Source organism: Thunnus maccoyii, chromosome 4, assembly GCF_910596095.1.
Source record: "Thunnus maccoyii chromosome 4, fThuMac1.1, whole genome shotgun sequence".
In the NCBI taxonomy this organism is placed as follows: Eukaryota; Metazoa; Chordata; class Actinopteri; order Scombriformes; family Scombridae; genus Thunnus; species Thunnus maccoyii.
Window position 1 is genome coordinate 2667369 of NC_056536.1, and position 20382 is coordinate 2687750.

The 20382-nt window shown below is 39.8% G+C and overlaps 1 protein-coding gene across 3 annotated transcripts in view; it reads left to right on the plus strand.

Annotated features, from left to right (window-relative positions):
- Positions 1–20382, plus strand: part of mthfr (methylenetetrahydrofolate reductase (NAD(P)H)) — a 40523-nt gene that overhangs the window by 13505 nt on the left and 6636 nt on the right. For all 3 annotated transcript variants that reach the window (XM_042408228.1, XM_042408229.1, XM_042408227.1), the window contains exons 6-7: positions 11909–12159; positions 16343–16477. In XM_042408228.1, the coding sequence (XP_042264162.1) occupies positions 11909–12159; positions 16343–16477 (386 nt within the window). The remainder of the gene's footprint in view (positions 1–11908; positions 12160–16342; positions 16478–20382) is intronic.

Below are 20382 nucleotides of genomic sequence, written 5' to 3' on the forward strand. Positions count from 1 at the left end.
CATCTGTTTGGGCCTACATGGATCCCGTACTGAGAGAGATACACAGGGCACATCCATCAGTTGATACAGTACATTTCTGGTCGGATGGTCCAAGCAAGCAATATAAGAATAAGAAAAAATTCTTCCTCTTCAGTGACATTCCTGTGAAATTAGGGTTTAAAAGGGCAACATGGAACTTTTTTCCAACCTCACATGGAAAGGGCACTCCAGATGGAATTGGAGGGGCAGTGAAGAGGGCAGCTGACAGTCTGGTTTTAAGAGGACATGACATTGTCAGTGCCATGCAGTTCCATGACAAGGTGTCCAACAGCCTTAACAATGTACTACTCTACCTCACCAATGGACAAGAAATTAAGAGGTTCGACAGAGTCCTTCCTCCTACTCTGAAACCTTTGCCTGCAACAAGAAGGATTCACCAGGTCGTCCAAGATCAAAAGATTGTCTGGTACAGAGAATTGACATGTTTCTGCAGTAAACCAAGAATGTGTCACTGTTTCAGTCCAGTTTGTTTTGCTTTAGGCACTGAGCAAGGCAGCATGGATAACCAGAGATAGTCTGCAGCCCCCAAGGAAAATGTGTTAAGCCCATTAGCACAACTTCTGATGGAAATGGAAGAAGAGCCACCATCAGGCCCTGAGGGCACATCCACAGGAATAACTGCTGAGAGTATTAAGCCTGGTGACCGGATGTCAGTAGTTTATGATGAGCACTGGTGGTTGGCCAGAGCTGTCTCTGTGGATGGTGAAAATCAGGATGTGAGAGTTGAACTCCTGCATCCCCATTGCCCCAATGAGAAATTCACACCTCAACATGGCAGAAGAGATGAATGCTTAGCCCTCGTAAAGATGTTCTGGTTAAACTGGTCGGATATGCAGCTCCTATGCGTCTCAGTCAAACAAGGGAAATATATAGCATTTCTCTAGATGTAATGGACTTCATAGAAGATGAACACATTAGCCATCTACTTCCCAGTGACGAAACAGCAACAGTTTTGTTACAGAGGCCAGTGTCCAATGTCAGTGTCCAGTGAGATTTGTTTAAGTTGTGATTTAAGGTTCAATGACACCAAAATATGCCTGTGCACATATGTTTCTGTATTTCTAAGCCACAAATCTTTCAAGCAATGGCACTGTCTTGCTAAAATGTAAACAATTTCAAAGTGTCATTACAACATGTAAATAATATAATTTGGATGAGAAGCTTGTTAAATTGTCAGTGGTCAAGCACAGTGATTGTGATTACTACTGCAGGAAAAACATGGAGATAATATTCCCATTAATTTTTCTTACCCATACATGTAGTCACATGTTTGTATTGAAATATTAAATTTCGATATATCGTCCCATCCCTAGAGTGATAACTGGTGTCTGTTGAATTCTGAAAGAGGATATAGGTGTTTCACAGTTACTGTTATTTTGTTTGAAAGTTGATCACTTTGGTTACAAAGTCTCACATCTTCTTAGATTTTTTAAGGTCGTGATGTTTTTTTTAAGGTTTCGATGTAATAGCTGATTTCTGTTAAAATCTTAAACAATCATAAAGAAGATTGATGTTTGAAATGACTTTCTGTGTGCTTCCAGGTTTTTTATGTTTTCATACTATTGTGTGTTTTTATCTGATGTCAACTCCATCATTTGGCTGTCAACTCCATCATTGAGAAGTCACCTCCGTGAGACGGCTTTTTTCTGTTATATTCATTAAATATATGTACATAATGATTTAAAAAATGAATTTATGTCAATAAAAGGTTTCTATGGTACAGCTAATGTTTGTTCATTGTTTTATAAATGATAGTAGATGTAGTTTTTCACAAAGACAAATTACATGATCAACAGAAATTGTACGTGGGCAACATTATAATGGCATTTATTTCTTGAGTAAAAAGATATAAAACTTTTTGATTATACAGCTAATGAAATAATCTTGTATTAAATACAACAAAAATCATTTAACATTTCCTTCATGTTTTATATTGTAATACTATGAGTTTTTGTGTGCCTGACGGAGTTGACAAAATTCAATTCTTCACCTAAAAAAAATGCTATTTAAAAATAAAATCACTGGGAGGTTGGCCTGTTACAAGGTTTAATAGCCAAGACTTTGATCTTTTAAAATATGTTTTCCCAGCATAATTGAAGAGCAAAAATCCAAATCCCCCCCAAAATAAGGCTTTGTCCCAGTTCTCAAGAATGAGTGTTAAATAAACATCATCTCTACTGTGTTTTGCAATTTTTTTCAAACTCCTCCTAGAGGATTTATTGGATTCATTTGATAATCCAATACAGGAAAAATGCACAAAATTCAAAATGGCTGACTTCTGCTTGAGTGGAGCCAATGAAAGCCTATGTGAAATATGTCCGAAACGATGAGAACAATGTGCATACCAAATTTTGTGAATATCAAAGCAACTTTCTCCCAGCCACGGCCTACTACGCATTAGGGGGTGCTATGGAGCCTGCCAAACATGAACCTAATCTCTGTATATTCTTACAAAGAGTTCAATGGGCCACTTCTCAAACACTGTACCAAAAGAAGATACTGGAGCACATGATTCACTTAAGCAGTTTGTTAAGGTGCAAACGACTAATGTCAGACCTGAAGAAGATGCAGTGCGCATCGAAACATTTGTTGTTTGCACCTTAATAAATTACTAAAGTAAACTGTGTGCTCCACTATCTTCTTTGGGTGCAGTCTTTGAGAAGCTTTATGATTTAGCATCATCAAGGTCTTACAACGTAACTGACCAAATTTTAGGTGGATCTGATTAACCTACTACGATAGGTTTGTAAAAGTATAGGGCCTGTAACTTCCTGTTGCCAGTAGGTGGCACTATGACTATGATTCATTATTGGCCTGTACATGTCTTCAGACTGGGACTCTTATCAAATGTGAAATTTGAGAACGTCTGACGATGTGGAGTCAACATTTTTTTTTTCATGTCAAAACATTGAAATTCACTGTGTTGCTACAGCAACAGCATAGCAAAACTCACAAACTTCACAATATAACATCATCAAGGTCTTTCATCAAGACTTTTCTGATCAAATTCAAAGTGGATGTATTCAACCTGCTAGGCAGAGATTGTAAAAGTACAGCACCTGTAACATCTTGTTGCCAGTAGGTGGCACTATGACCATGACTTACTATTGAGACATAGATGTGATCAGGTTGGGACAATTATCAAGCATGATAAATTTGGGGCAGATTGGACAATGTACTTTCCAGCTACAACAACTTCCTGTTTAAGGGCGAAACATCGAGATTCGCCGTGTTGCCACATCAAGGGCATTCCATGAAAACAAGATTTCGATAACTTTTCATCACAAAGGTCTTTAGATTACACTGACCAAATTTGAAGTTGATTGGGTTAAATCTTTAGGAGGAGTTCATTAAAACACAAAACAAAATTTGTGCAAAAAATACAACGTAAATATTGACATGTAGATGTGTTCAGGACAGGATTCTTATCAAGCATGAGAAATTTGGTGCAGGTTGGACAATGTACATTCAAGCTACAGCAACTTCCTGCTTCATAGCAAAACGTCAAAGTTTACCACATCGCTACGGCAAGGGCTTTGAGCGAAAACTCAAGATTTTGATCACTTTTGATCACAACCTAGCCTAGATGACACACACTGATTTTGAAGTCGTTATGATGAATTCTGTAGGAGGAGTTCATTAAAATACAAGGCATGGAAATCACAAAAACTACCCAGTAAATTCAAAATGGCCGACTTCTTGTTGGGTTTAAGCTATGGGTCCAAGAGACTTTTTTGCGCCCTGGCATGATACATGTGTGTACCGATTTTTGTACATGTAGGTGTAACGTGGCGTGGGGGCTGCTTTGTTGAAATATTGTAGGGAGCGCTGTCGAGCCATTCTTCCACACCTATGCCCGCCACCTATACAGTATTACAGACTTTAAGACCTTTCATGTGTGTGCAAAGTTTTGTGAGTTTTCAAGCATGTCTAGCACCTTAAAAACAGCTTTGTACTTTGTGTCGACCAATGTGTTGCCCTGGCAACAGCTTTTGATGAAAATTTAAATTCTATGTGTTTCTGGCTAACCTGCTAGGAGTAGTCAGCAAAAGAGTGGTGCTTAAGACTTCCTGTTGCCAGTAGGTGGCGCTATGACTACGACTCAATATAAGCCTGAACTTGCCTTCAGACCGGGACTCTTATCAAGCATGGGAAATTTGGAAAATATCAGACCACGTGGAGTCAAGTTATAAGGCTTTGAAATTTCATGGCGAGACATCAAAATTCGCCTAGTTGTCATGGCAATGCCTTTCAACAGAGAGTCATCAACTTCAGAATATACAATCCCCAAGGTCTTGAAGCTATTCTGAGTAAATTTGAGGTGGATCCAATCACTGTGCTACCCACAAGGCGTCAAAGTGTAAAACATGTAATTTCCTGTTGCCACTTTGAATTTGATCAGAAAATTCTTGATGCGCTATGACTCTGATCCAGTATTGACATGTGGATATGTTCAGGGCGGGACTCTTCTCAAGAACAAAAGATTTGGGTCTCATAGGATCATGTACGCAGGAGTTATGGCCATTTCAATTTTCGTGGCGAAGGATTGAAATTCACCGCCCGGCCACGCCCCCTGGGAATGTCGTAAAATCACTGTTTTAATAACTTTTCATCTCCAAGGTCTGTAGATGATACTGACTGAATTTGGAGTTGCTGAGGTCAAATCTCTAGGAGGAGTTTGTTAAAGTATGTGGGCTGGAAATGGCAAAATCAACATCAAAATCACAACTTTGATCCAAAACGGCTGACTTCCTGTTGGACTTAGGGTATGGCTCAAAAGAACTTTTTGGTGTGTCTGGTCATGATACATATGCATACTGAATTTCATTCTTCTACGACAATCCGTATCAAGGGGCTCCATTTTCTTAATTTTCAAGGGGTACTATTGAGCCATTTTACTAAGCTCTTGTTCGGGACCTATAAAATATTTAATTTTTAACCACTTCTGATGCACAGGCAAAGTTTAATGAGTTTTCGAGCACGTTCAGGCCCTCAAAAATGGGTTTGTTTTGGAAGAAGAAGAAGAGGAAGAACTCCTTTAGATCCAATAGGGCTTTCACACCACTTGGTGCTCGGGCCCTAATAATAATTCCTTTGGATACAAGAGGGCTTCGCACTGGTCAGTGCTCAGGCCCTGATAATCAAAGCTGCAAGCAGTGATGAATGGGCCCTCGCATCCTTGCGCACGTTGGGGCGTGGTGCAGTCAGAGGGCTTCTGTCACGGGCATGTAGATTTCTTCTGACCCGGGCTGTTTTCAGAGAGTGCAAGAAGGAGATAAACTTCCTCTGTCCACTATTTTGCCTGCTGCTGGGGCTGCTTCGTTGAATTTTCGTGGGAGGCCCTATTAAGTCAGTTTGCATCACTGATGGAATATTGTCATGTAGATATATTCAGGCCGGGACTGTTATCAAACATGTAAAGTTTGGTGCAGATTGGAGCATTTCCGTTTAAGTGATAGCAATTTCCTCTGTCATGGGGAAACATCAAAATTCAACACCATGCCACGGCAACTCGCTTCAACGATAGCTAAATCTTTTGATAACTTTTGATCACAAACTAGTCTAGATGATACACACTGACTCTGAAGTTGTTATGATCAATTCTGTAGGAGGAGTTCATTAAAATACAAGGCATGCAAAATCGCCAAAATTGAGCACTAAATTCAAAATGGCCGACTTCCTGTTGGGTTTAAGGTACCGGTCCAAGAGACTTTTTTGTGTGCCCTGGCATGATACATGTGTACCAATTTTCGCACATGTAGGTTTAACGTGGCGCGGGGGCTGCTTTGTTGAAATATTGCTGTCGAGCCATTCTGCCACACCCATGCCCGCCACCTCTACAATACTACAGACTTTGAGACCTGTCATATGTGTGCAAAGTTTTATGAGTTTTCAAGCATGTCTAGCCTTTTAAAAAGAGCTTCGTACCTTGTGGCGAACAATGTGTTGCAATGGCAACAGTTTTGATGAAAACTCAAAAGCTTCAGGAGTTTTTAGCCTCAAGGTCTTACACCTTGGCTGACCAAATTTTATTGTTTCCAACTTGTTAGGAGTAGTTAGCAAAAGAGTGGCGCTTAAGACTTCCTGTTGCCAGTAGGTGGCGCAATGATTATGACTCAATATGAGTCTGTACTTGCCTTCAGACCGAGACTCTTATCAAGCATGGGAAATTTGGAAAAGATCTGATCATGCAGAGTCAAGTTACAACACTTTGTTTGTTCATGGCGAAACATCGAAATTCGCCACGCCACCACAGCGAAGGTGTCCAGTGAAAACTCACCATTTTCACAATATGTAATCATCAAAGACTTAAGGCTTATCTGACCAAATTTCAGATGGATCTGTTCATGCTGCTTGGTATAGCTCATAAAAGTACAGAACATGTAACTTCCTGTCACCAGTAGGTGGCGCAATGAGTATGTCTTAATATTGACACAGATGTATTCAGGATGGGACCCTCATAAAGTATGAGAAATTTGAGGCAGATTGGACAATGTACATTGGAGTTATAAGGACTTCCAGCTTTATGGCGAAACATTAAAATTCGCCACGGCAAGGGTGTTCAGTGAAAACTGATTTTGATGACTTTTAATCACAAACTAATCTAGATGACGCACGAAAATTTTGAAGTCAAGCTGATCAAATCTGTAGGAGGAGTTTGCTAAAATACAAAGCATGCAAATCGCCAAAAATAGTCGCTTCAAAACGGCCGACTTCCTGTTGGGTTTACGGTTTTGCTCCAAGAGACTTTTTTGTGCGTCTGGGCATGATACATGTGCGTATCGATTTCTGTGCATGTCGGTGAAAAATGCCGCTGGGGATACAGTTTAGTGGGCGCTGTTGAGCCATTTTGCCACGCTCATGTTCGGGACCTATAAAATATCAAATATTTCACCACTTCTGATGTACGTGCAAAGTTTAACAATTTTTTGTGCACGTTTAGGCCCTCAAAAATGCGTTTGTTTTGGAAGAAGAAAAAGATTAAGAAGAATTCCTTCAGATCCAATAGGGCCTTTGCACCGCTTTGCCCGGACCCTAATAATAAGGGCCGTCCGGTGCGCGGGCCCTAATAATTCCTTGAATTACAATAGGGCCTTCGCACTGTCGGTGCTCGGGCCCTAACAATGATAATAATCCCTTCAGGAACAAGAAGGCCTTCACACTTTGGTGCTTGGGCCCTAATAATAATCATTCCTTGAATTATAATAGGGCCTTCGCACTGTCGGTGCTCGGGCCCTAATGATAATAATTCCTTCTGATACAACAGGGCCTCTATACCACTAGGTGCTCGGGCCCTAATAATAATTCCTTCAGTTTACACTTTCGGTACCAGGGACCGTTGGGCCCCTGGCACTTTCTTGCTCAGGCCCCAATAATAATCTCTTCAATTCGGGCCCTAATACTTGAGAAGCATTCCTTCAATTACAAGAGGGCACCATTGTGCAAATGGGTAAATTATTATTTCCTGTGTAGTACGTGGCGCTGGAGATGACTTATTGGAAACTGTGTATACATTTGATGAACCATGGGCCCTATCTTATGCCCAGCGCAAAGCAGCGCCAAGCATGACGCAAGAGTCTTTGCTAGTTTAAGACCGATGCAGTTGTCATTTTCCTGTCCAGTGCCCATGTCGTTTTAATAGCAAATGCACTTGTGTCCATCTGAGCGCTCATGGGCATGTTGGTCTTAAAATGAGGTGCGGTCAGCGCATTGCTATCTTGAGGCAGCAGAAAGCAATTGCGCCATAGACCATCAAAAACCTGGTCTGAAGTCAATGACGCAGTGTTTCACTGTTATTTTAAGGGCGCATTATCAAGGCAGTATTATGTGCCTACATAGGCAGCTGCACAACTTGCGTAACTCTGCTTGTTACACACACACAGACACGCAGCAGTGCACAAATATGCAAAAGATTACAATACAAGGATCACAATGTGAATGATTATTATTGTGTACATCAGCATATTTAAAAAATTAATGATTTAATTTTTGAACAATATTTAACAATATTATAATAATAACATAATATACTTTAATATATTAACATTATATATGTATTATATATGTATATATTAATAGTAATTAATATATACTTTCAGAAATTAAAACTGTGCTGATTTTACCTGTTACTCCATGACTGAATGAAACAATTTTAAAGAGAACCAAAACTGTAATTAAAGTAATAAACCTTATCAGAAAACAAACTAAAAGAAATTTACAACAAATTAATGAATGGGATCTTAGACTGGTTGTCTAGGTGTGGCCACGGAAGGGTCCAGGAGCAGCAGGGACCAGTGTGCTTGTTATGGATCATGCCCTTTTACTTTGCGCTCGAGCGGATTTGTTTCTTCTGCAGAGAGGCGCTTCTTCTTACTACTTGGCAAATACACCATTATAATAGCAATCTGCCAAGGTGCAAGTGCACCTGGCTTTTAAAGGGAATGGGAGATGACTCTCTGATTGGTTTATTGCATGTTACACTCAAAGCACACCCATGATTAATTAAGAGATTAAGGACAACCCTTCTGAACCATGCATCTGGGGCTGCAACCATTTTTTCTGCCGCTAAACTAGCAAAAGTTGATTTGGACACACTCTAAATGCACTTGCGCCATGCGCTTCAGACCTTGCGTTTTGGATCATGTCATATAGGCTTCACTTCCTGTTGTCTGTAGACAATACTACATAAGTGAAATAGTAATGCAGCAATACATTTACAAGGAGGCAACTGGCATGGATATACATTTTTATGAATATTGGGCATTGCATGCAGGAAATAACCATCACTCCCTGTTTCCACTTTGTGGTGCTAGAGAACACCCATCATAATGCTCTGTATCATGTGTAGACCACACAAGGCTGACTTCCTGTTGTCAGTAGGTTGCACTATGACTGTGGCTCAATATTGACATATAGATGTGTTCAGGCCTGGACTCTTATCAAGCATGAGAAATTTGGGGCATTTGTCTGTCACGCCACACCAAGGGCGTTCCATGAAAACTAAAAAGCTTTGTAATTTAGCATTGCAAAGGTTTTTAGATGTCACCTACAAAATTTAGGGCCCGAGCACCTAATAATAATTCCTTCAAATACAATGGGGTCCTTGCACCATTCAGTGCATGGGCCCTAACAACTGTGTGTTACAGAACAAATGCAGCTAACGTAAGAGTGCCTCAGAGACATCACCATTCATTACTGCAGCATCTCCCAAAACCTTATATCACAGCTACTCAACACCACCTGAAAATAAAAATTTCAAATGTGTAGGATAAAGTCCCTGCATGTTTCGAAGGCAGACAGCACAAGCCTCAAACAACAGACCAGCTCTGTCTTCAACACCCAAGGAATGCTGGCCCATAAAGTAAGGAGCCCCCATCTCCTGCATGGTCACCAAACCAGACCACTGACCCAAACCATCTTTGATCCTTCAAGCTACAAGAGCCAGCAAGATAGGAAGACCAGTTCACACCCCAGTGTGAATTGATAGTACCATTTGGATATCTTGGGACGAGCTGGCACCAGGTTTGATCCCACTGTGGATTTCGATTTTCAGGACTTGAGTGACCAACCCAAGAACTGATCACTGAGCAAACCAGCATAAGGCATAAGACATGCTGCACTATATGCCATGCCCACTCGCACACACACACACATACACACACACTCAAATGACATGTACCCCCGCCGTTTGCAGTCAGACCAAAGACCAGAGGACTGCAAAACCCATGGATTAGTTTTAGATTATGTCTAAGGACAAGTATTGTTGTATGTTGATGTGTGTATGTCATATGTGTGTTGTTATGTACTTTGGTTAGACTTTTATTCCACTGCCTTTAAGCCAAGACATGTACCACTAACATAATCCCATCATCCATGATAACCCTATCATGTTTAGTACCCTGCTTGTTTCACCGTCAGGATGCTAAAGCTACTATCCAAATTGCAAAATTAGGAATCATGAAATTGTTAAATTGTAAATACTTTGTTTAATGGAGTAACCATATTCAGGAACTGTACCCGCCTGTCTGTGGACAGGGGGGGACTGACTTTGCTCCCCCAGAACTCTGAAACCCCTGGAATTGGCCAGGATGCACTGTCTGGGCGGGCAGACTGAAACTAGATAACTCTACATCATGCATTCAACTCATTCACTAGCCATAGCCTTGTGTACCAGTTTCCCTTTCCCTCTTGTTTCTTGTTTGTAAAATGTTGCTGTGTTTAGTACTTGTAGCTGTATTATTAGTAATAAATGTGTATGTAACTAAAGTGGACTTGTTTGTGTTTTCTTGTGCTTGCATCTCAGTCACTTAACCTTAAAAGATCTATACCCTTGCAAAATCATAATTGAGATTAATAACAATTATAATTCTAATAGACCTCTCTTGTGTGTCCAACAAGGAGGACTATTTCCCTATTGATATACATACTCTAATATGAGTTATGTCACTGGTCGAATAATTTCATGTTGGAGTTGTGCATAATAATAATTCCCCCCATAAAATCATAAAGATATTTGAGTGCACAAATTCTTACAAATGATTTAGCTGAGAGAAAGTCACTAAGCTATGTAACTAGACACCAGAATGGGGTGTTAGATATCCAAAGTCAATAATTAACAACATGCTGTGTGAAACAGTAACCGTGTTTACAAAATAGGATGCTAACAGTGTTAGCTAACTAATGTTAGCATTATCCCTCATCAGCTGGTGGTTTTACAGGTTCATGTCTTGGTGGAGCTGCTGCTGAAGGTGGAGCTGATGATGCAGCTGTGTTTACTGGAGGAACCACACCAGCTATCAGAATCATTATGGTCCTGGCTTCGACATCCCATCCTGAACATCATATTGCAAATAATTTAATCCTCCTGTCTAAAATGAGCCCGCACACAACCATGTTCCTCCATTACAGAGGCAGCAGTGAAGTCCATCTCTTCATCTGCACGAAAACTAGCTGCTGCTTTTCCTGCTAGGAAAGTGGACTACAGGTCCTGACAGGCTGGAATTTGTGTAGCCTGCACAAACATAATTATTATTATTATTATTCACAATGATGAAAAATGATAAAATGCTAAACAAAACTAGCAAAAAAAAAAATACAAATTCAATAAATGACGACAGCTCAGACTCATAAGTACCTAGTAACGCACAGTGTACTGCAGCTGGGATGGGGAGAGCAACTACCTTATATGACATAATATGATGCGTTGTTGGAGGGAAAAAAGCTTTTTTAAGGGTGCTGCTCAAAATGCTGATTTTTCTGTCTTAATTTCTGCCTTTATGTCTCGTTAAACAAATAAAATCATACATGAACCTTTTACAGGATTATTTTCATGACACAAACTGTAAATCCAGTAAAAAAAAAAAAAAAGTTGCTCTTTAAGGCACATACCTGCACCATCTCCAGTTTGATTCCAGCCTTTGTTGAATCATACCCCCGTCTCTACTCTTGCCTCTATGCAGTCATCTGTCCAATGGTAAAAATACCGCCAAAAAAATCTTGGAAAAAAAGATAACAAAGGTTTTTTATCACAAACAATCTTTTTGTACACCACAAACTTTCTGGTGGGCACCACAAACTTGTGGAAAAAAGCTTTTGCTCGTGTCCCATTTAGGACTTCATAAATTGAAGAAGGACTGAAGCCAGATCCTTATCTGTAGACAACCTGTATATCTCTACCCTTAAAGAAATGTGCTATCTGTTATCACATAATTTCAGACAGATGATTGTAGTGAACACTGACCACTTAGTTTGAGAATAACAATTTTGAAATGTATAATATATCCAAGAAATACATCAAATGATTACCACTATTTAAACCTCTCTCACACCATCCACTGGGATAAAGCTGAACTTTAACCTGTTCCTCCAGGGTTACCAGTCTCTGCGTCAGCTTGTCAAGCTGTCCAAGCTCGAGGTACCAGAGGAGATCACCAGAGTCATTGAGCCCATCAAAGACAACGACGCTGCTATCCGTAACTATGGAATCCAACAAGCAGTGCAGATGTGCCGAGTACTGCTGGACAGCGGCAAGGTACCTGGCCTCCACTTCTACACACTGAATCGAGAGGTCGCCACCATGGAGGTCCTCCGACAGCTGGGCATGTGGATAGAAGACCCCAGGTCAGTGATCTCCTTGCCTGCTCATGGGACATTAGTGCTTTCAGCAAAAGTCATGAGTAGGGTTGCAGGTTTCCTGGTTTCACGGTATACCATGGTATGAAAATTGACGGTTATCATACCATGTACATTTGCTTATTAAGGGTTTTGTAAAAAAAAAAAAAAAAAAGCAACTGAACAGAGAATTTCACCTGCACGTGCGCATCTCCTTTCGTCCTCGACTGCCTGTCAGACTCGGCAACTGGTGCCACATGCACACATGCAGCGGAGAAAATGGCAGAGAGAAGCTAACTGATGCCACCATTCCCCCAAAAAGAAGATGAAATCAGCAGCGTTTGGAATATTTTGGATATCGCAAAGACAAACATAAAGTTGTCCTTGAGGACAGATATCCAATTTGTAAAAAATGTGGACACAAAGTGGCTGCCAAAGGAGGGAACGCTTTCCCCCGTGCAGATCAAAGTAAGTGTCCCATTTATAACTTAAATCCTTAACGAAAAAACTTGAACTTTGAACGTCGATCATAAAATGTGCTATTGAATTGTGCAATCTGACCCCTTAAAGAAACAAACACAAACTTTCCCGGCTCGGGGGGCTGACATAAGTGAGTGTGTGTGATAGTTAAGGTACAGACAAGATCAGTCTGGCTGTTCTGTCGTGAACCTACAGTAAATTGGCAACTATTTTGATAATTGTTTAGAGCACTTGTGATTGCAATTCTCACTATTTTGAGAATTTTTACAAACCAATCAATCGATTAATGAAGAAAATAATCAGCAGATTAATCCATAATTAAAATAATCATTAGTTGCAGTTGGGTACAAAATAGTTCAAAAGAGCTCCACCTCAACAAACTACATCAGTAAAATCCTGTTTTTACATTAATGCAGTAATGAGTAATAATAATCAGTAATAATAATCTAATGATATTATATATATTAATATAACAGCCACAAGGGACATTTCTGTGATAATACTTACATACTTTTCCGTAACATTTTCAATGCAGGACTTTTACTTGTAACAGAGTACTTTTACAGTGTGGTATTAGTACTTTTACTCAAGTAAAGGATGTGAATACCATCACTGGTGCAAACATTCAAATCACATTAAAAAAAATATTTCAAGTTTAACTTTACAACTATAATTAAGTGTTTGTTCAACCAAAAAAAACCCTTCTGTTTTCATTCCTGTAAGCGTCATTGTAACTGATGATAATAATTGTGAAATACCGTGAAACTGATATTTTCTGTGACGGTTGTCATACCATGAAAATCTCATACCGTTGCAACCCTAGTCATAAATAGTTGTGTAGTTTTAGGAAAGAAATTAATATTCAATGCAACAAACTGTTTTCCACTTTTATGCATTGTATTAGACAAAACTAACAAACTATGTTAGTTTTTAATTTAAGTTTGGACAACAGAATTTTGTAAACTGATTTTATCATCATGATACATTACCATTTGCATTCACAATATAGTGACAAGTGTAACAGAGCAGGGTGAGCAGCAGAGACACCAGTAGAAAGACTTTAAATGGCAATCTGTTACATTGGAAATCTAGTCGATGTTTACAGTTCATTTAGTGTCCCACTCTGATTATATCACATGAACTCTATAGCAGGTAGATCATTGAAAACACATTTTCAGAGTACTCCTCTCTACATTAACAGCACATTTATTTTAAAGGTTACATGTTAAGCAGTTATTCATTAGATTAAAATTGTATTTAAACTTCTCCCATCAAGATTCTATATTATTGCATATGTGTTTTACTATATTGTCAAGTGTTACTAAATAGTTTCTTCTTGATAAAAAGTACACAAATCTTAGTAACACATTTTTTCATTCAAGGCTACCCAATATGTTCGCACTGATAGTGCTTTTATCATTGGGTTACTGTATTATTTTATCTGTAACAGTAACTGTTTGCTCTGTTTGCATTCCAGTTTTAGTGCTGTGTTTTGTTTTTGTAACTTTTGCTATTGTAATATATGGACTCTATTCCTCCATTAGCTATACTGCTTATCCTCTAGAGGGTTGCGAGGGGCTGGAGCATAGACTGTAAAAAATATGGACGTAGTCACAGTGACGTCACCCATTGGTTTGTGAACTGCCAATTTGAAGCCTCAAGTTTAGCGATTTGACCATCGCTATCTTGAATTTGACTGTCGCCATGTTTGATTTTTGGAGCCAGAGTTGACCATATTAGGTCGAGAGGGTGGAGCTGACCATAGCGCTAGCTGCTAGCTTGGTTAGCATGGTGCATTTACAATATATGATATAATAAGACTTGAAATGAACAATTGAGACTCATTAGCAAAGTGTTTACTGAGGTAATAAATCAAGTGAGAAGTAGAGTCATTTTCTTATAGACTTCCATACAAACTGACTTCTTTTTGCAGCCAGTGGAGTCGCCCCCTGCTGGCCATTAGAAATAATGCAAGTTTAAGGCACTTCTGCATTGGCTTCACTTTTCAGGCCGGTATCTACCCGCTTGGGCTGGAGCCAATACCAGCTGACATTGAGTGAGCGGTGGGGTACACCTTGTACAGGTCGCCAGTCTATCACAGGGATGATACATAGAGACAGACAACCATTCACACTTTCAGGCAATGTTTTTGCATGTTGCATGTTTTTGGTGTGTGGGAGGAAGTCGGAGCACCTGGAGGAAAAACATGAACGTGAACTTCCTTGCGGAAATCAATAATTTCATTGTATACCATTAAATATGCTGCTCTGGATCACTTATCCTCTGCATATGTTTGGCTGTTTGTTACATATCCCACCTCTTTCACATGCATAAGCTCCTAGATTGGTAAATTAATCAGGATTAGTGAAATCAGATACAGAAAAGAGGCCCTGTTTACACCTGGCATTGATATGCGTCTTGGGTGATCTGATCACAAGTGGACAGCTATAAGTATGTCTGTTCACACCTGGCATTAACATTCGTCTCCACATGCGTCTTGAGTGAACACTTGTGATCGGATCTCACTTCCCAAATAAGTATTAACATCATTTCCGTTTGCCAAGACCAGATTCATTGTTGTTTTTAACTGGCAGGAGGACCGGGGGTCCACTCCATCCAGAGCTGTGTTCAACTTGTTTGATAACAGGATAAACAAATATACAGTGCATTGTGTGCACCCTCATGAAAATCAAATGCCCATCCTATTGATTTGCTCTAATGCTTCGTCGGAATGTATGTGTGTAACAAATATAGAGTTATATGCAGCAATCTCCTTGCAGCTACATCTCCCCCATTGAGAGACGCTGTGCGCATTTATGCACAAGGCACAGCAGCATAACTTCATTGATTATCTAAATCCCTGACATGCCGACAGGATTGCTCAGGACCTAATGTTAATTTATGTTCTGTGTTCTTCTACACATCCAAAAGGTCAGCTGTTACACACACACAGTCCAGGTTCATACTGTTTAGAGTACAGCAGCTGTACTCCTGATAAATGCTGAGCTCCATTATGTCGAGCAGTGCAGCAAAACTAAAAACTATAGATATCAACTTGACAGGACATAGGAAACTATCCAGCAACGTTTACCTTCTGAAATATTTTTTTAGACAGTCAAGCGAAAAAGTTATTTTCTGTTTGTTTTATTTATTTATTTATTTTAAATTTCTAATCTGACTGTCGATTTGATGAGGAAAATGGGTTAGGGAAACGGGGAAAACAGGAAAAAACGGGAGGTGGAAGACGTTCTTTTAATTCACATGAAAGACGGAAAACAAAATAATGCATTTCTTTATCCTGTTATCAAACAAGCTGAACACAGGAGGCAGCAATTCAATTCCCGTGCCTAGTCTGCCGGAAATATGAATGTTTGGTCAGTTGAGTAGGTGGTCCTTCAGTGTGGCCCAGGACGTATTGCGTTGAAACTGCTAAATGAATGTGGCCACATGTGGTCCAGACCACCTCTGAATGTGGTCTGAGTGATCGGATCTCAATGCGTCCTTAGTGCATCTTGGGTGCATTCACACCTGTAACTATAGCTGTCCAATTGTGATCGGATCACCCGAGACGCATGTTAATGTCAGGTGTAAACAGGGCCAGAGAGAGCCTGGGTACATTACACTTGTTTTGAAGAACAGTCCCCTGCTCTTTGTTGACCTGGCATTGTGTTTCAGAGTAGTCTAGAGCTTCAGAGCTTGTTGTCTTTACCAGGCGGCCTCTTCCCTGGGCGGTGAGTGCACATCCCAAGCGGAAGGTAGAGGATGTTCGACCCATCTTCTGGGCATCTAGACCCAAGAGCTACATCTACAGAACTCAGGACTGGGATGAGTTCCCTAATGGCAGATGGTGAGTTTGATCAAACATTCACTCAGATTTTGTATGACAAAACCTCAATGTCAATTTCCTTATTAAAATATGTATTTAATGAATAAATGTTAAGTAGCATTAATTTGATGTCTTTAATTAGGATTAGAGGAGAATGTTATGTTGATTAGTACTTATTTGTTTAAAATGGTGAAGCCTACTGTCAAAAAATACCACAGTTCCCACAGTCATGGAAAACCTGGAAAAGTCATGGAATTTTAAAATCTCATTTTCTGGGCCTGGAAAAGTCATGAAATTGAGTAAAATCATCAAAACTTTTGGAAAAGTCATGGAATTTAGTTTTGTTGTCTGTAATGAAATTAATTAGAGATTCAAGTTCTCCATTTTTACAACGGATTTCTGTCTCTCTGAGAGAGAGAGAGAGAGAGAGAGAGAGAGAGAGAGGGGTAACTTCCAATTCATTGTCTCTTGTTGGTGGACCTTGATGGTGTAAAAAAAAAAAAAAAACGGTGAGAGCTGCATCCAACCAGGTGTTGTTCTTCGCAAATCGTCGCACTCACGAGCCAGTGGGATTGTTTACAGTGTACTTGCGTGTGACATAGACCAGTGTTGGAATATCTAAATACAGAGCATCACTCAACTTTAGCGAATAGGTCCGAGTCACAGATCAAACATCAGAGTTCCACATGATGGAATAACAACGGTAAGATTTGTATTGTTGCTGTTGAATGTTCAATCAGTGAAAATGAGTTAACATAAACAATGGACAAATGGGTAACGATTTGCTTCAGGTGTTAGCTGGCCAGCTAATGTTAACCTTGCACTTGGCAACTCTGTTCGCTAACTAATTAGCCCTGCATTTTTTTTTTTTGAATGACCAAGCGCCATTTTATCAGATTATCTCTACTTTGACATAGAGATGGGAGGTTTGACTCTTTTTACTGACTCGAGTTTTTATGAGTCACTCATGAAAGAGAGTCAGGTTTTCGAGTCACTCGAGTCACTTAGTCAGTTCAAGTCAAGTCAATTTATTTATAGAGCACCTTTAAAAACAAGAGACACTGACCAGTGTCACCAAGTGCTTTACAAATTAAAATTATGGGGTAATTTTATTGATGGTTACAATCAAACAAAAACACAGGATCAAAAAGAACAGTCACAAATAAGATAGAAAATCAGATAAAATTACAACATAAACAGCATTGCACAAACAACAAATAAATACAAACAAATAAAAGCTAGAGTGTGGTCAGGCATGACTTCATGATGATAAGGCTAAAGAGAAGAGATGGGTCTATAGACGGGTTTTAAGGATATCAATGGAGGGGGAAGATCTAATGGTCAGTGGTAAACTATTCCATATTTTAGAGCCAACAAGTGAGAATGCTCGATCACCTTTAGTCTTAACTGGGTGTGTGGAATGAAGAGTAGTGATTGGTCAGCAGATCTGAGGGGTCTGGAGGTGGAATAGGGGATGAGCAGTTCAGAGATGTAGCCTGGTGCCAGTCCATGCAGTGCTTTAAAAACAAATAAAATAATCTTAAAATCAGTTCTATACTTCACCGGTAACCCATGAAGAGAGGCCAGTACAGGAGAGATATGGTCTATCTTCTTGGTACCAGTGAGGAGTCTCGCTGCTGCTTTTTGAACTAGCTGCAGTAGTTAAGGTGAGAGGAAATAAAAGCATGAACTATAGTCTCCAAATCTTTAACGGACAAAAATGATTTTACCTTTGCCAGTGATCTAAGATGGAAGAAGCCAGTACTTATAACTGAGTTGATTTGTTTGTCAAATTTTAAACCAGAATCAAAAATAACACCAAGATTTGTTGCGTGGGACCTCACATTCAATGACAGAGGCCCGAGGGCGTTGAATGTGGTTGCAGAATTGTCCGCAGGGCCAAAGATTAGGACCTCAGTTTTATTCTGGTTTAGCTGAGGGAAGCTTTTTGCCTTCCCGGATTTCATATCCTCAATGCAATTTAGGAGGGAGTTAACACTGCATGGATCACATGGTTTCAGTGGGAGGTATAAGCTGGGTGTCGTCTGCATCATAAAGGTAGGGGATATTTTCTGGAAATAAACCCCAATGGAAGCATATACATAGAAAACAAAATAGGGCCTAATATTCTTATATAAGGCTCTATAATTCTTATAGAGGCTGATTGGTCTTGGAGGTAGGAGTCAAACCACTAAAGGGCCTGTCCCTGAATGCCAACAACATGCTTAAGGCGGTCCAAGAGGATGGAGTGATTGACCTAGTCGAAGGCAGCCAAGAGATCCAGAAGAATTAAAATACTGTAATTTCCTGAATCTAAACACAAGAACAAATCATTTGTCACCCTCAGGAGAGCAGACCTTGTGCTAAGGATCTCCACGAATACAGTTAATATAAGAGTTGCAAAATAGTGACACGTTGTCTTGCCTCGTCTTCGCAGTTTGCACTAGCTAGCTAGCAGGTAGGAGGGGCAAGTCAGTGAACAAGTTAGTGGAAATGAGGACTTGTTGCTCCGGAGTCAGTAAAAAGAGTTGTTCAACTCATTCATGACTCGCACATCACTACTTTGACATGCATCCTCGCTCATCGAACTAGTGTGTAGGCTACTAAAAGCAATGTGCCATCGATTTTTGTAGCCTAGCCAGCAAACTATGTAGCTTATGCAAAGTTCACATTTAGCCAACCTGTTGTTGTGATGATTGAAACAGCTGCGCATACAACTTTATAGGCTACGTGTAACAGCCTATCCTGTGATTATAACAGCCCTACCTCTCGTGTAGCCATGCTTTGGCTTTTCATCCCAAAATGTAAAGTTTAGGGCCTACAGAATAGTATAATTGTTTCATGTCTTGAAAATTTGCCTTCCCTCTATTTTTACCATCGTGATGTAATATAGGCTAGGCTAGAAATGCAGGAGCGCCAGATCCCCTACCAGTTTCAACTCTTTGCACCTTTTCTTCATCAACTCCAAACATAAAAATCAATTATAGCATCGCCTGATGCATATGGCCTGGTCCATATTCTCAAATGCCTAATCCCTCTATTAGGCTATAACTAGAATGCTGATCACAAAATGGCGTTGTGTCTGTGCCCATTTCAGATATGGTTAACTATAGACCATAATGGCATAATCTTTTATTTAGGCTAAATTAGCTTACAAATAGTGCCATAGCCTACAATTGTCTACTATCAGTTCTTAATGTTTTAAGGGAGACGGATTGGATGGCCTAATACTTAGTCTAATTGGTTATCCTACTGTTGCTATAAGACTGGGCCTTCTCTTAGGCTACTAATTAAAGCCACAAACTGAAAATCATACACATAATTTCTTGACAATATAGCAATAATATGTATAATGATGAAACAATCGAAGATGATATTATAACCCCACTATGTAGCTATCAAAATATAAAGGAAGATCAATGAATCAAATCTCGGCAGATACACACGCATTCACGTTAGCTGCCTATACAAGCCGATGTTAGAATAACACCAAAATATAGATTTATAAATATGACAAAATACCCCAAATTATGAGAGTCTTAATGTCCAGCAATCAATAGAAATAGTGACAGCAATAGAATAAAGTTATTCAAGATTGTATAATCAAAATCTAAATTAACAAGAAAGGAGTGAGAAGCCACAGTTCCAAAAGGAGCTCCCCACTGGCTCACCACTCGGACGAACAAGAAGAAAGTTGTCATTTTGCAATGACCCATCGCCCATCTTCCGTCTGAGAATAATCCACAAGGAAAGTTTATTTCAGCAGTGAAGAATCATGACAGTTTGCAGTTAGGTGATCCTGAACGCCGTGTTCACCTGCGTGCGCACACTTATTTCCCTTCATCCACTTTGCCTTTGAAGACATCCTATCGGTCTTCATTATACAATAGGCCTATAGGTAATCAATGGATAGCACACACAGTACA